The sequence below is a fragment of the Chiloscyllium plagiosum genome, chromosome 7 (genome assembly GCF_004010195.1).
Source record: "Chiloscyllium plagiosum isolate BGI_BamShark_2017 chromosome 7, ASM401019v2, whole genome shotgun sequence".
In the NCBI taxonomy this organism is placed as follows: domain Eukaryota; kingdom Metazoa; phylum Chordata; class Chondrichthyes; order Orectolobiformes; family Hemiscylliidae; genus Chiloscyllium; species Chiloscyllium plagiosum.
Genome location: NC_057716.1, coordinates 29698707 through 29713840, shown reverse-complemented (window position 1 = coordinate 29713840; position 15134 = coordinate 29698707). Strand labels below are relative to the sequence as shown.

Below are 15134 nucleotides of genomic sequence, written 5' to 3'. Positions count from 1 at the left end.
TTGTACTCTATGCTACTTTCTCCCCACCCCCACCCTCCTCTAGCTTATCTCTCCGCGCTTCAGGCTCTCTGCCTTTATTCCTGATGAAGGGCTTTTTCTGCTCCTCGGATGCTGCCTGAACTGCTGTGCTCTTCCAGCACCACTAATCCAGAATCTGGTTTCCAGCATCTGCAGTCATTGTTTTTACCTTTAAAAGGAACTCCATCACATGCTGTTTGGCTCTTGCTGAATGTTCAATCAGCAATCTAACAGGCCCTATTCTGCCCAGCATTATTGTCCATTAAATGAAGAGACAGCATGAAGTTTACCACCTTTCTATGGGGACTGGATCTCTGAAAGGTTGTGAATTCTGACTTCTGTGACTGAAGATGAAGTTTTAGCCTATCGAGTACAAAAGTGAGGAATGTTTGCTAAGTATTTATAAATCCCTGGTTAGATCTTGTCTATGATATTGTGTTCTCTGGGCACTAGACTAATAAAGTTTTCAAGATCTTGAAGAAGCTGTGCAAGAGAGTTAGAATAATACCAAGGGTGTGATGCTTAAATTCCTAAAAGACTTGAGAAACTTTCCTTAAAACAGGTAAAATAAAGAGACGATTTTCCTGCTCCTCGGATGCTGCCTGACCAGCTGTGCTTTTCCAGCACCAAACTCTGACTCTATTCTCAGCATCTGCAGTCCTTACTTTTTCCTGAATGGTAACCAAGGCCACTAAAATGCTCAATTTCTCTTCTGTTCTGATGTCTCATGCAAATTTGCATTTGTTATGTAATTCATATCCAGCCTCTATCAAATTATATTTTATATATATGTATATATATATATATATATATATATATACACATTATATTCTTCTGTTTAACTAAAATGTGTCATTTCTGCACCTATTGATTGAACTTGTCAAGATCTTTTTGAATGTGTCTGTGTTTCTATCCTACACAAATGGGCATATTTTCTTGCTCAAATCATTTTTTTTATTTCATGAAATTCATAAGATTCTGACAAGGCCAATGTTTGTTGCCAGTCCTATATTTCTTTTGAGAAATTGGAGGTGACCAACATTCTTGAATTGCTGTAGGCCATTTGTACGTACAACCAAAATATTGTTAGCAAGATAGTTGCAAGTTTTTGTCCCAGTGTCAATGAATGAACAGTGATGTAATTCCATATTGGTATGATGTGTGGTTTAGAAGGGTATTTACAGGTGCAATTTGTATAGGACTGCAGGTTTGGAAGATGCTGTGGGTGTATCTTGTTTATAGTACATATTGCTGCCACTGTAAGTTGGTGGTAGAGGGAATGTATATTTAAGGTGATGGGTGAAATGGTGATTGTCGTGGAGAATTTCAAGCATCTTAACCAGAGGACATTGAAGCAGAGGCAAGCCATTCAGCCCATTCAGTCTACTCCACAATCTGACAAGATTGAAGCTGATAAGCCCAAAAGAAATAATAACTGGAGTTGTTAGTTGGGCCCTTGAGCCTGCTCCACCACTGAATAGAATCAAACCTGATCTGACAATCCTTGCTTCCACTTACCTGCCCTTTTCACATAACTCTTGATTCCTCTACTGATTGAGAATCTATCTCAGCCTTAAATATACTCAAGGACTTTGTCCCTACAGCTCTCCGTGGCAACAAGTTCCATGTACTTTTAACCCTCTGGGAGAAGAAATTCCTCCTTATGTAGTCTTAAATTGGAATCCTTAATTATGAGACTATGCTGCCTGGTCTTTGACTCTTCCATGAGGGAAAACATCCTGGTATTTACCCTGTCAAGACCTTTATGAATCCTATGTGTATCAATTGGATCACCACTCATTCTTCTAAACTAATGAGTAGAGTGCTAACCTGTTTAGCTTTTGTAAGACAATCCCTCCATACCAGGAATATATAGGTAATGTAATTTGGAGAGGGTCTGTGAGGTTCTGGAGCAGATTTACATAGGGAGTGAAGAGTTACTGGAGATTTTGGCATGCTGAAAATGGAAAACATCTGCAGGTCTCGATGAGTTGTATCCTAGGTTGGTGTGAGAGGGGAGGGAGGAAATTCCAGGGGCTCTGATCCAATTTTTAAAATTTCTCTGTGGCAACAGAGGAGTCTCTAGAGGCCTGGAGTAAAGTTAATGTGATTCTACTTTTCAAGGAGGGTGGTAGGGATAAACTAAGGAATTACAGACCATTGAGTCTCTCATCAGTGGTATGGAAATAATTGGAGAAAATTCAGAAGGAAGGAATGATTCAATTTTGTGAGACAAGGTTTGTTTAAGGGTAGTCAGCATAGCTTTGTCAGAGGGAGGTCATTCTGAACAAATTTGATTAAATTTTTCAAGAACATGATCAGGTGCATAGATGAGGGTAGTGTGGTTGATGTAGTTGATATGGATTTCAGTGGAGCCTTTGACGAGTTCACACATGGGAGATCGATAAAGAAGGTAAGCATATGGGATCCAGGATTACTTTGCAAGATGAATCCAAAAATGCTTAATGATAGGAGTGGTGGTAGAAGGCTATTTATGTGACTGGTGGCCAGTGTCCCATAACAGACCATAAGAATAGTCCTGGGTTCTTTATTGTCGGTGATACATATAGATGATATAGATGAGAAAGTTGGGGGAGAGATGTTAAGTAAGTTGCGGGTAACACAAAGATTTGCCAGGTGGTTAATAGTGAGGAAGAAAGTCTTAGATTACAGGAACATATCAACGATTGGCCAGATGAACAGATTAGCCTCAGGTGGAATTTCGCCTTGATAAGTTTGAGGTAATCCACTTTGGAAGAAATAACAAGACAAAGGAGTATTCGATGAATGGCGGGACATTAGGATGCTCAGAGGATCAGAGAGATCTTGGGTTGATTGTCCACAGATCTCTGATAGCAGCAAAGCAACCAAATGTGGTATTAACAGCTCCATGGTTTTACTTCTGTCTGGGGCTAACACTAACTCTTCAGTCGAAGGTAACCTAATTCACTATATATCCTTTTCTACGCAACCATCCTATTCCAAGAATTTCACAGGACGACCCCATTCAAAGTCAAAAGTAAAAGTAGAGTCTCCTTGTTTCAGGTTTCCCATAAGTTTAACAAAATGAAAAGTTTATGAACTCTCCAACAAACCTTGAGATCCCATTATTTACCATGCTGGATTGCAAAGCAATCTAATTAAATGGAAGACCATAAATAATGCACAAAATCCATTCAAAAGCTAGGTTTCAAAAACATTTTAAACTACCATGGCTGCGTAAATGTTTTTAGAAGTTAATTATTAACGTTAGATACACAGAAAACCCACTGGTTGCCACTTTGAAAACCAGGAACCCAAACTAACAACAAATAGTGTCAAAAATTATATCTACAAATCACACAGTTTACATCACACTACAACATAAAATCTTTAGATTGCCGAACTGTACCAAATGGAGTGCTGCTGTGATTGGTGCTGTGCTCCTAATTAATTAAGTACTATATTGATGATTAATTAAATGGATGACCAACTGTATCTCAGCCAAGTGATGACACTGCTAAGATAAGTAAGAAAGCGAATTGTGAAGATGCAGCAAAGAGACTGCAAGAAATAGGGAATCCTGAGGGACAAGATTTACATGTATTTGGAAAGGCAAGGATTAATTAGGGATAGTCAACATGGCTTTGTGCATAGGAAATCATGTCTTACTGACTTGATTGAGTTTTTTGAAGAATTTACAAAGAAGGTTGATGAGGCAGAGCAGTAGATGTGATCTATGTGGACTTGAGCAAGGCGTTCTACAAGGTTCCTCATGGTAGACTGGGTTAGCAAGGTTAGATCACTTGAAATACAAGGAGAACTAGCCATTTGGATACAGAACTGGCTCAAAGGTAGAAGATAGAGGGTGGTGGTGGAGGGTTGCTTTTCAGACGGGGGGCCTGTGAGCAGCGGTATGCCAAAAGGACCGGTGCTGGATCCACTGCTTTTTGTCATTTATATAAATGATTTGGATGTGAACTTAGGAGGTATAGTTAATAAGTTTGCAGATGACACCAAAATTTGGAGGTGTAGTGGATAGTGAAGAAGATTACCTCAGAGTACAACGGGGATTTAGGGTGTAGGTTTGCTCGCTGAGCTGTAGGTTTGATATCCAGACGTTTCATTACCTGGCTAGGTAACATCATCAGTGGCGACCTCCAAGTGAAGCGAAGCTGTTGTCTCCTGCTTTCTATTTATATCTTTCTCCTGGATGGGGTTCCTGGGGTTTGTGGTGATGTCATTTCCTGTTCGTTTTCTGAGGGGTTGATAGATGGCATCTAGATCTATGTGCTTGTTTATGGTGGTTGGAGTGCCAGGCCCTAGGAATTCTCTGGCATGTCTTTGCTTAGCCTGTCCCAGGATAGATGTGTTGTCCCAGTCAAAATGGTGGGTTTTTTTCATCCGTGTGTGGGACACGAGGGAGAGGGGGTCGTGTCTTTTTGTGGCTAGCTGGTGTTCATGTATCCTGGTGGCTAACTTTCTTCCTGTTTGTCCTACGTAGTGTTTGTGGCAGTCCTTGCATGGGATTTTATAGATGACGTTGGTTTTGTCCAAGGGTTGTACTGGGTCTTTTAAGTTTGTTAGTTTTTGTTTGAGAGTGTTGGTGGGTTTGTGTGCTACTAGGTTTCGGAGGGGTCTCAGTAGTCAGGTTGTCATTTCTGAAACTTCTTTGATATATGGTAAGGTGGTTAGGGTTTCTGGCTGTGTTTTGTCTGCTTGTCGTGGTTTGTTCTTGAGGAATCTGCACACTGTGTTTTTGAGTATCCGTTCTTCTTGAATACGTCGTATAGGTGGTTCTCCTCTGTTTTTCGAAGTTCGTCTGTGCTGCAGTGTGTGGTGGCTCGTTGGAATAGTGTTCTGATACAGCTTCGTTTGTGTTTGTTGGGAAGCTGTATCAGAACACTTCTGATGAATTACACTATATAGTACTATACAACAGATCAGTTACAATAGGTCAAAATTCACTTAGATTGTGCTATTGTTTGTGTTAGGCTAACCACTACTTTTGTTTCAATTTTTACAGGTGTTTTTGGTGGTTCGTCCCTACCCCTGTTTTTGCCATAGGCCCCATTATTTTTGATGCATGGGGACGCAACTACACAATTATAGGAGAACTACCTGTATTTTATCAATAAAATTTAAAAATCTAAATCTATTACACTGAATTTAAATTCCCCAATTGTCTTGGTGAGATTTCATCTTGTATTTCTGGATTATCAGATTGTTACTTCTACCTAATTGTTGCTTCCTTTAATGAATTAGAACTAAATCCAATATTGTATTCATGTTTGTGGGATTTTAAAATGGGCTGTTTTTTAAAAAAAACTAATAAATTTAATAGTTTTGCTCTTGTGTGCATCTCCATTGTGCATGTTACTCACTATGAGGAGAACTGAAATTCCTTAGGAAGGCTGTAGAATAATCATCTGTGTTTATATCTCCTGGGCAACTGCATCATTTGGTGCCCTGTCACTTAGTTGTATTGCTAATGTTCTCATTTAATTATCCTTTAATTCTGTCAAGGAGACTCTATTTCAGTTCCTACATCAAACTTCATATGTAACATATCATTGTAATGTATCCATCTTCAACAAGTAATTCTGCTTCACTGTATGATTTATCTTCCTCTGAACACATAACCTTGCAAGTTGACTGCTAAATCACTGTTTGATTTCAAATAAGCTTCATTCACTTCTACAAACCATATTTCCTTCCTAAAACACCAGAATATCTGACCTAAACCAGGACATCCTTTAATATCCTTAGTCCCTCATTCATAATTGTTCATAATGTATTCTGTTTTGCCTTCCACTTCATGTCATGCCATAAAAGTTGAACATGCCACAGTTGTTGTTTTTTCATTTTAATAATTGTTAAGGTAACATGTAATCAATCAGATTTTGACTTGAAAATAATATGTTGTACATTTTGTCATATCAGGTATGAAATGCTGCAAAAAGGTCTACTGAAATTACAGAATGTGGGATTTGTTCCTGATGTATATGCTCAAAATCAGCTGCTGGAAAATGAAGTGAAAAATTTGAAGAAAGATCTTGAGAACTGCAAGATTGCGACCAAGTATGTAGTAAATATCTAGAAATTATTCTCTGTCGAAATATATCTGTATGAAATATTTTTATCACCTTAGCAGCATTAAAATGTAAACATTTTTGCACCTACAGCACAGCTGTTGAAACATTAGTAAAACTGAGGAAAGAACGCGATTTCCATAGAATGCATCATAAGCGTGTGGCACAAGAAAAGAACAGACTCATCAATGATATTAAAAGGTAAAGTAACCTGCTCAAAGCATGGATATTTTAAATGCTATTTGGAAAGTGTAACCATTATATTAACTATTTATGAAAATATTAAGCGCATTTTTAATAAACAAGAATAACTAGGATTTTTGATCCTTGGAGGTTCTTTATTTTTAACTCTTTCAAAGGGATAATGAAGCTAATGAATCGTGAAATGTTTTGACAACTGAAGTTTTCCATCTTTGGTTGTTGCCATGCCGTCCCAACACAATTGTCAATTAGTATGTAAGTTAGCTCGCTGAGCTTGAAGAGCTAAAAATGTGTTGCTGGAAAAGCACAGCAAGTCAGGCAGCATCCAAGGAGCAGGAGAATCGACATTTCGGGCATGAGCCCTTCTTCAGAAATGAGGAAAGTGTGTCCAGCAGGCTAAGATAAAAGGTGGGGAGGAGGGACTCGGGGGAAATGCGATAGGTGGAAGGAGGTCAAGGTGAGGGTGATAGGCCGGAGTGGGGGTGGGGGCGGAGAGGTCAGGAAGAAGATTGCAGGTTAGGAAGGCGGTGCTGAGTTCGAGGGATTTGACTGAGACAAGGTGGGGGGAGGGGAAATGAGGAAACTGGAGAAATCTGAGTTCATCCCTTGGGGTTGGAGGGTTCCTAGGCGGAAGATGAGGCGTTCTTCCTCCAACCGTCGTGTTGCTATGGTGTGGCAATGGAGGAATCCAAGGACCTGCATGTCCTTGGTGGAGTGGGAGGGGGAGTTGTAGTGTTGAGTCACAGGGTGGTTGGGTTGGTTGCTCCGGGTGTCCCAGAGGTGTTCTCTGAAACGTTTTGCAAGTAGGTGGCGTGTCTCCCCAATATAGAGGAGGCCACATCGGGTGCAGCGGATGCAATAAATGATGTGTGTGGAGGTGCAGGTGAATTTGTGACGGATACGGAAGGATATCCATATCCTTTGAAGGACTCAAAGCTCTCCGCTTCTTCCTTTCCCGCCGTACCAACCAGTACCCTTCCACTGATACCCTCCTTCGACTGACTGAACTGGTCCTCACCCTCAACAACTCCTCTTTCCAATCCTCCCACTTCCTCCAAACCAAAGGAGTAGCCATGGGCACCCGCATGGGCCCCAGCTATGCCTGCCTCTTCGTAGGATATGTGGAACAGTCCATCTTCCGCAGCTGGAGATGTCAATTTTAGGGATTTGGGGACAGCATACTGGAAGACAGAGGGGATGATAACTCAACATATCTGGATGAGAAATGGTAGAAAATGGGAGGGTGGTGGACAGTCAGAGGGGAGGAGATGTTATTGATGGTTACTATCACCCTGGCTTCAATATGTGCACTGTGCAGGACTGTGTTTGGCATGACTAAGATTTGTGCCTGAGTCACAAGGGATAAAGTGGGAAGATATGCAGTTAATTAAACAGGTTGGGTTCAGGGGGAGGGGGGATAACACGGTGAAGATCACAGCTGATAGGACTTACAGGGAAGTTAAGGAAGAAAGGAACATGAAGGTTAAGAGGGGAGGGTCTGAGGGGCTGAGCCTATGACTTACTCCTTGAAGTGATGTGTTGCTTTCCATTCTCATCAAAATTGTAAATATACAATAGAAATTAAAATGGCTGTCATCATACCCTGGGGAGGCAGCATATGTTTTTTTTGTGTGGGTGAGGTGCAGTTTGTTTACTTTTGTGAGGTCCTTTAAAAGGCAATAGTGTTAAACAGAAGCCCAAATTAGCTGGTACACTTGCTGGTTTCAGAGGCAGGACCTCCTCCCAGATGTGGTAGAAGACTTGCTGCAATGGTCTGATGATTGCTAATCTATTCAGGACAACCAACATAAATGTATGGGCTCACATTGTTACCTGCCCAAAGACGAAGATGAAATAAAATAAACATTTATGTTGTAGGATAGTTGATGTTCATCTGTAATATATTCCAAATCTTGCTACACTTGCTGTCTGTTTTTTTAAATCTTTGAACTTTTTCTTTCAGTATAAATTATGACATCCACATTAAAATGCTTGCTGCCTGTGGGAAGAACGTAAAGTTTGTCCACCCACTTCCTTGCTCCATTAGTAGCTTGGCCAACAACAGCTTCAGTGTAGTCCCCCTGCACTGTTTACTGCCTGTGTCCTGTTCGCTCTGCAGGGAGCTGAATAGCACTATGGAAAAATCTATTTGCTCCAGGCAGCTTATCCTTTTTTATACATGCAAGCTCTTCAAACTTGGAACTAGCAGACTGATGTATAGTCTCATTTCACACAGATGGACAAGGAATACAGTGTCCATTGCAAGAGGAGGGCTCACCATTATACTGATACCACTCTGGACACATTATGTAGAGAGCTGAATGCCATTGTGGATGCAGTGTTTCCAGTGGGGGTCAGCAGGATTGGGTGCATAAGCCAAGGGTGGTCAGTGTGGCTTCCAGCCCTGGTAACGGTGGCAGGAACCAGTTTAATGATCTCATTTAAGTGGTAAAGGTGTGTGAATGGATCTGCATATTGCATTCCTTGCCCAAGACACCAGTCACTACTCCCACCGTTCAATAGCCAGAATTCTTGTCATGTGTCGAACAGCACCCCCTGAGACTCCAGGCTCATCCCTTACATTCTTGTGCTGCAGTTCATCCATGTACAACTTCTAATTATTACCAACAAAGGAAACAACTTTACATGTATTGCAAACTTGTTACTATCAAGTAATGACAGATATATCAGCCAGCCACATGACCCAACAAACCAGATGCAGCCGATCACAAATCCATATTCTCAGTACCCTTGGGTAATGGCACTAAAGCTACAGAGTCTTTGTTACCTGGCACTGTCGAGATTAAGATAAATGGCTGCTTTTATGCACCTTCTCCATCCCTCAAGTTTACCTTGAAAGGTGCAAGAAAATTGAAACTTCTGCCACAAGGTATTTTCTGTTTTTCTTTATACTCCTCTTTCCATTTACATTCCCATTATGTTTTGTATATCTAAATATTTAAGAATTGCTGGCTGCTCAGCTGAAGTAACTGAAATTTCTTTCGTTTATCTATTAATATGACCAGAGTTATGTACTGAGATAAATTAAACAGCCAATCTCAAATCACATTAGTTTTGCAGAGATGAGAGGAGAATTGGTATTGTTGCATTTGCAGTGGAGCCAAATGTCTGTGATGATGATGATATTTGCACTGCAGCTCTAGAAAGTGTTCTTAAATCTTTCATATGTTTTCAGCTGCATATTTTTAGGTTTAAATAAGATGAAGGAACGAAAATCAAGTGTCCTTAATCCTCCAAGAATCAGGGATAGAGTATAATTTTTTAAAAAATAATTGGATTTGATGTCTTTACTCATTTCAAGTCAATATTCTGATATGGGGTCCCATGTGAGACTTATTGCTACTTTTTTAAAAATCGGAAATTAAAGGCATTGCTGTTAAGAAATAACAAAAAGTAGTGTAAGTTGCCGTTTGTTAGGTGCAGCTTTGGACATGAAGATTTCCTTGTTCTCACTTTAATAGTTAAGCGTGGAACAATTGGCAAATTAAATCAAAAGCCATAATGTTCATATTCAGTTAATTGTTTTTTAAAATCAAATTTGCAGCTTTAATGCAAATCAACGAGTCTGAGGAATAAAATCGATGTAGGCAGTTTAACTTGTAAAATACACTGCAGCATTGGAATTTAGTCAGAAATTATTGAAAAGTCTGCTTTCTCAATTCTATACTTTTTCCTTCCTGAAACATGGCATTACAGAATAGACTTTTTACCATGACCTGAATTTTTGTGAAGCCGTGAATATTCTGAGCCTTAGCCAAAGTGATGCTCAGACAATGGATCCCAAAGTACCAGTCCCATTTCTGATGTCCTATTTTTGATATCAGGGTAGGTTGAGAGATGGGATGTAGTTTATGCATATGGAAGACCTTTAATTATCACAATCATTTGAATTTAGTGCTATGATGAAACAAATGACAGTTTTGCTGAAGCAAGGTCTCTTGCCCGCAACATGTAACTTACAATGTTTGAAAGTTGATTTGAATGCACGGTAAAAGTGGATAAAGTCTTTAGAATTGTTGCGTTATTTAAATCTGTTTTATTTTAAATTTTGATAAACACAGCTGTTTCTGATCTGAAAAAAAGCTCAGAATTTCAATAGCTGTTGATGTAAATATGAGGGCAATTGTTACTATATTCTTAGTACACAGTCTATCATTATCTCAGTCAATTTCACAGTTTTATTGACAGATAAGCATTAGAATTAGCCTTTATTGTCACATACACTCAATGAGCATATTGAAAAGTTTATATGTCGCCACTTACAGCACCACTTAGGCACATTTTCTTTAGCTACAAGATCTTACAAAATAGGAGTATAGAATGTCTATTGTTACAGAAATAAAAGTTCACAACAACGCTCTTCTAACCCAGCCCACAATGGCACCTAGCCTCCAGTCTGCACCTGGCCCTGGCTCCAGACTGTGCTGTGCTTCACCTTGAGGATCATGAGGCTGGGAGATCACGTCATACCCCATGTGGAGAGAATGCCACACTGGGAGGCCGTCCTGGGAAGTTGCTACTATACAGAGAGTGGCGACTTTACCAGGCCGGTAGGTTGTCATACCACTTCACGCTAGGAGACTGCCATAGGAGGCTACTGCATCAGGCTGGGAGGTCGCCATGCCACTCTGGGAGGCTGCTGTGCCAGGCCGGAGGGTCACCATGCCATGCCATGCCGGGATGCCGCTGTGCCAGACTGGGAAGCTGGGAGAGAAGACAAAAAAAATCACTAACAGGAAAGAATTGATAAGCAAGGAAGAGGAATGCGTGGAGTAGACAAGCTCCGGCTGGAGCATCCGACTCCGTGAATACCTCGTGTGAAAATAAGAGCGTTTATTAAAGGATAAGCTGTCTTCTATATTGAGCTTTAAGTATAAATGTTTGTTTGATAAGGTATTAAGTACTAAGATGAATTGATTATGCTTTTATCAATTTATCAATTTATTTTTGCATTGTGAAATTTATACTGATATTTCAAATGTTGATTCATCACAGCATGCGTCCTACTGTGTGTCCATATTTGATATTAGATCAGTTGCTATTGTTGGTGCAAAAGCAGAGTTCAAGAGGAAAGTGTTGGCATAAATTGGCACAAAGTTGACATTTGAGCTGTTAGGAACCATGGGGTGAATAAGGTGGGCCTTATTTGACAATAAGTTGGGATAGATGGCAAATAGATCCTGGGAATGAAATGTGTTGACACTGAGGTGGCTTTGTAGCCATGACAGGCCAGGGGGATGTTTGGGAGTTTGTGACTGATGTAAGTTGTCACTAAGTTAGCATAAGGATTATAAAGTGCTATTGTTAGGGTGGGTAGTGGGGCATGGAAGGTATGAGGGGCCTTGTGAAGTGGGAAAACAGCATACATTAGCATGGAGGGCTTGAAAACATATTGACAGTGGTAGCTGGCCACTGGTTGGCATGAAGAATGTGAAGGACTATTTGGGGTGGATGCTTGGGTGGATGTCTTTGCATAGTTTGGCTCTGAGTCAGGAAGAGGGGGTGGACTGTCCTACTTTATTACAATTGAATCAAAGTTCCGGAACCAATGTGGTCCTTTTAAATGGCCTGCCTTGGCTGCCTGTGTGGCTGCTCCCACATTGTTTCTGGGAACAACAGGCGATATTTCATTGGGCACCCACCCCTGGATATCTGGCAATTTGGGAGTGGTTCTCCTGAGGTTGGCACCCTGAGTCAAGAATTTTTCCAGTTTTGATGCAAAACTCCAAGCCTGTAACTTTGGCTTTTATGGGAAATAAAAACATTTTGTTCTAATCTTGAATTTCACTTTGCACGCATGTCCTGCATACTCTTTTGGCCAGCCTGTACCTGGACTGGAAAGTTTTTTTGTGGTAGCTTGGAGAAAATGGTCAACAGATAATGTTAATATTCTCAGTAGAGATTGCTTTGGGAAATAGAGAAATTAGGATTTTGGTAAGATAGTTAGCATCTTGTTCTTTCGATACTCAAATTAATGTGAACAACATCTATACCTGTCCTTCTCCTCTGGGATTTCTTTTTGGCACATATGGTTAAAACAAATTGACAAAGTAGATGCACTCAAAACAGTCGTATTCTTTAAAAGATTTTCTTCAATGTCAACATAATTGTTTGCTGGGGTAAGTGAATTGGCTTCATACAGCTGAAAATTAACCAATAATGTGTGTAATCTTGATGGGAGGGGATATTGAATTCATCGATTTTCAAAAAAATCTTTGATATGGTATCATTTGGAAGATTACTATATTACTAGATTACTAGATAGGATGAACGGTTAATACTTGATGTCTGAAGGAAATTGCAAAAGGATACTAACAAAATAATTTATAAATGGCAGATGGGATTCAATGTCTGTATCTCAAAGATATAAGCATCTTGGTAAATTAGAAAATATCTCTGAATGAGAATGGAAGTGATTGTGTTCATGTGAAGACATAATGTACTATCCTGTTGATTTGCAGGGGACCCTTTCTAAAATATGGTGTCCTAAATTGGACACACACGTGATTTAGAAAATCTTAGAATAACTCCTTGCTTCACTATACTCAATACCTCTACTTGATTGGCAGAGACTATTCGCAGGTAAAGGAACAGTTGGAAAGTGGGAGGCCTTCAGTAATGAGATAACATGAGTTCAGAGACAGTTTGTACCTGTTACTGTGAAGGAAAAGGCTGGATGATGAGAAATTGACGCTGTGGTCAAGGAAAAGAAGAGAGGCATATGTCAGATGTAGACAGCTAGGATGGAGTGAATTCCTTGACAAGTATAAGGGCAGTAGGAGTATACTTAAGAGGGAATCCAGGAGTGCAGAACCTGAGAAATCTTTAGCAAATAAGGTTAAGAAGAATCTAAAGAGTTTCTACAAATACATTAAGGGCAAAAGAGTAACTAGGGAGACAATAGAGCCCTTTAAAGATCAACAAGGCCATCTATGTGTGGATCCACAGGAGATGGATGAGATACTAAACGAGCATTTTGCATCAGTATTTACTGTGGAAAAGGATATGGAAGAACTGAAGGAAATAAATAGTGAAATCTTGAAAAGTGTCCCTGTTGTAGAAGAGGTGATGAATAAATCCCAGGACCTGATCAGGTGTATTTGTGGGAAGCTAGGGAGGAGATTGCTGGGTCCATTGCTGAGATATGTATGCTGTTTATCATGCATGTACTTATGTTGCTCCTAACATGCTCTCTTGCACTCTTTCTTGATCATGGTTGATTCCCTGACTTGATGGTCACAGTGAAGTGAGAGCTATGTGGAGTATAGTGTCACAGATTGTGGGCTAATATACATTTACTGCTGCTAATGGCCCAGTGTGTCTCATTAATTGAACAGCTGGGTCTGTTCTGAATCTATTCCATTGAGCATGGCAGCAAAGCAACATGACATGGTGGAGGATGTCCTGAAAGATGCAACTTGGTCTCAACAAGGTCAGTGGTATTACTACTGTTGATGCAAAAACATCAGATACTTTTGCAACAGGTAGCTTTTCCCGACATGTTAATTCTGTGAATGCTGAACTCAGGCTCTGTCTGATGGATCTTGCCAGCTTGGACAGTGGTATGCGACATAGGTGATGGACATTGAAGTACCCCAGTTTATGTGCTACCCTTAGTCTTCTTTCAAGTTCCAAGTGCTTTTTTTTATTCCCATCTTGTTTTTTCACTTACCTTGTCCTGAGCTTTGGCAGCGTCGGCGGCAGTGAGAGATCGGTGTGTGGACCTCGAGCGGACCCAGGGTGTGGATCTTGAGTAGTTTTGAACCTTGTTCAGGGGCAGACCTTAGGCAGGTCTATCACAGAACTCGAGCTGAGCCCAGGGCAGAGGCGAGTGAATCCCAACTTACTTTTTCGGAACAAGCGCACAACCTGGGATTGGCGGCTGCTGCATCATCAGATGTGAACGAGGATCAGTAACTTGGGTCTGGCGTTAGTGGCAGTGAAGCATTGGCAGAAAGGCATCATGGCAATGTGGATGAGGTGGGCCCAGTGACTCTGACATTGGTTGGTCCGGCACAGGCAGCAGCGAGGTGATGATGGAGGATTATTGGCCCAATGGCAAAGATGGCACTTGAAGATCAGCGACTTTGATGTTCATTGGGTTTGGTGTAGACAGTGGCAAAGCGATGGCACAGGGATGATAATGCCGGCTTCATTGGCAGTGATGAGTTGGCTCAGGATTTATGAACTCTCTTCAAGCTACATCTCTCTTTATTCCTTAGTATTAAATTTTTCAAAATGGAACCATTTCCATAGAATCCATAGAGTGTGGAAACAGGCCGTTCAGCCCAACAAATCCACACCGACTCTCCAAGTCCCACCTGGATTCACCCCCTACCCTACAACCCTGCATTTCCCACTTAAGCTACACTTCCCTGGACACTGTGAGCAAAATAGCATGGCCAATTCATCTAACCTGTGCATCTTGTAACTGTGGGAGGAAACCCATGCAGATACAGGGAGAAAGTGTAAACTTCACACAGGCAGTAACCTGACGCTGGAATTGAACCTGGATTCCTGGCACTGTGAGGCAGCAGTGCTAACTGCTGAGCCATTGTGGCGTCCCAAATAAGTAACGCGCTCCGTTCACGAGACTGGCTCTAATGCAACGAGGGGTACGTCAGCTTCCAAGAGATCAATTGTGTTAGGGGATTCTGTAGTCAGAGGTACAGACAGACATTTCTGTGGCCAACAGAGAAAAAGCAGAATGGTGTGTTGTTTCCCTGGTGCCAGGATCAAGGATGTCTCAGAGAGGGTGCAGAATGTTCTCATGGGGGAGAGGAGCCAGCAGGAGGTCATTGTCCACATTGGAACCAATGACAT

At 40.9% G+C, this 15134-nt stretch overlaps 1 protein-coding gene across 5 annotated transcripts in view; it reads left to right on the top strand.

The window, feature by feature from the left end:
• The window catches only part of LOC122551440 (sperm-associated antigen 16 protein), a 992024-nt gene that overhangs the window by 70015 nt on the left and 906875 nt on the right, over positions 1-15134 (top strand). For all 5 annotated transcript variants that reach the window (XM_043693348.1, XM_043693349.1, XM_043693352.1 and 2 more), the window contains exons 5-6: positions 5941-6078; positions 6183-6290. In XM_043693348.1, the coding sequence (XP_043549283.1) occupies positions 5941-6078; positions 6183-6290 (246 nt within the window). The remainder of the gene's footprint in view (positions 1-5940; positions 6079-6182; positions 6291-15134) is intronic.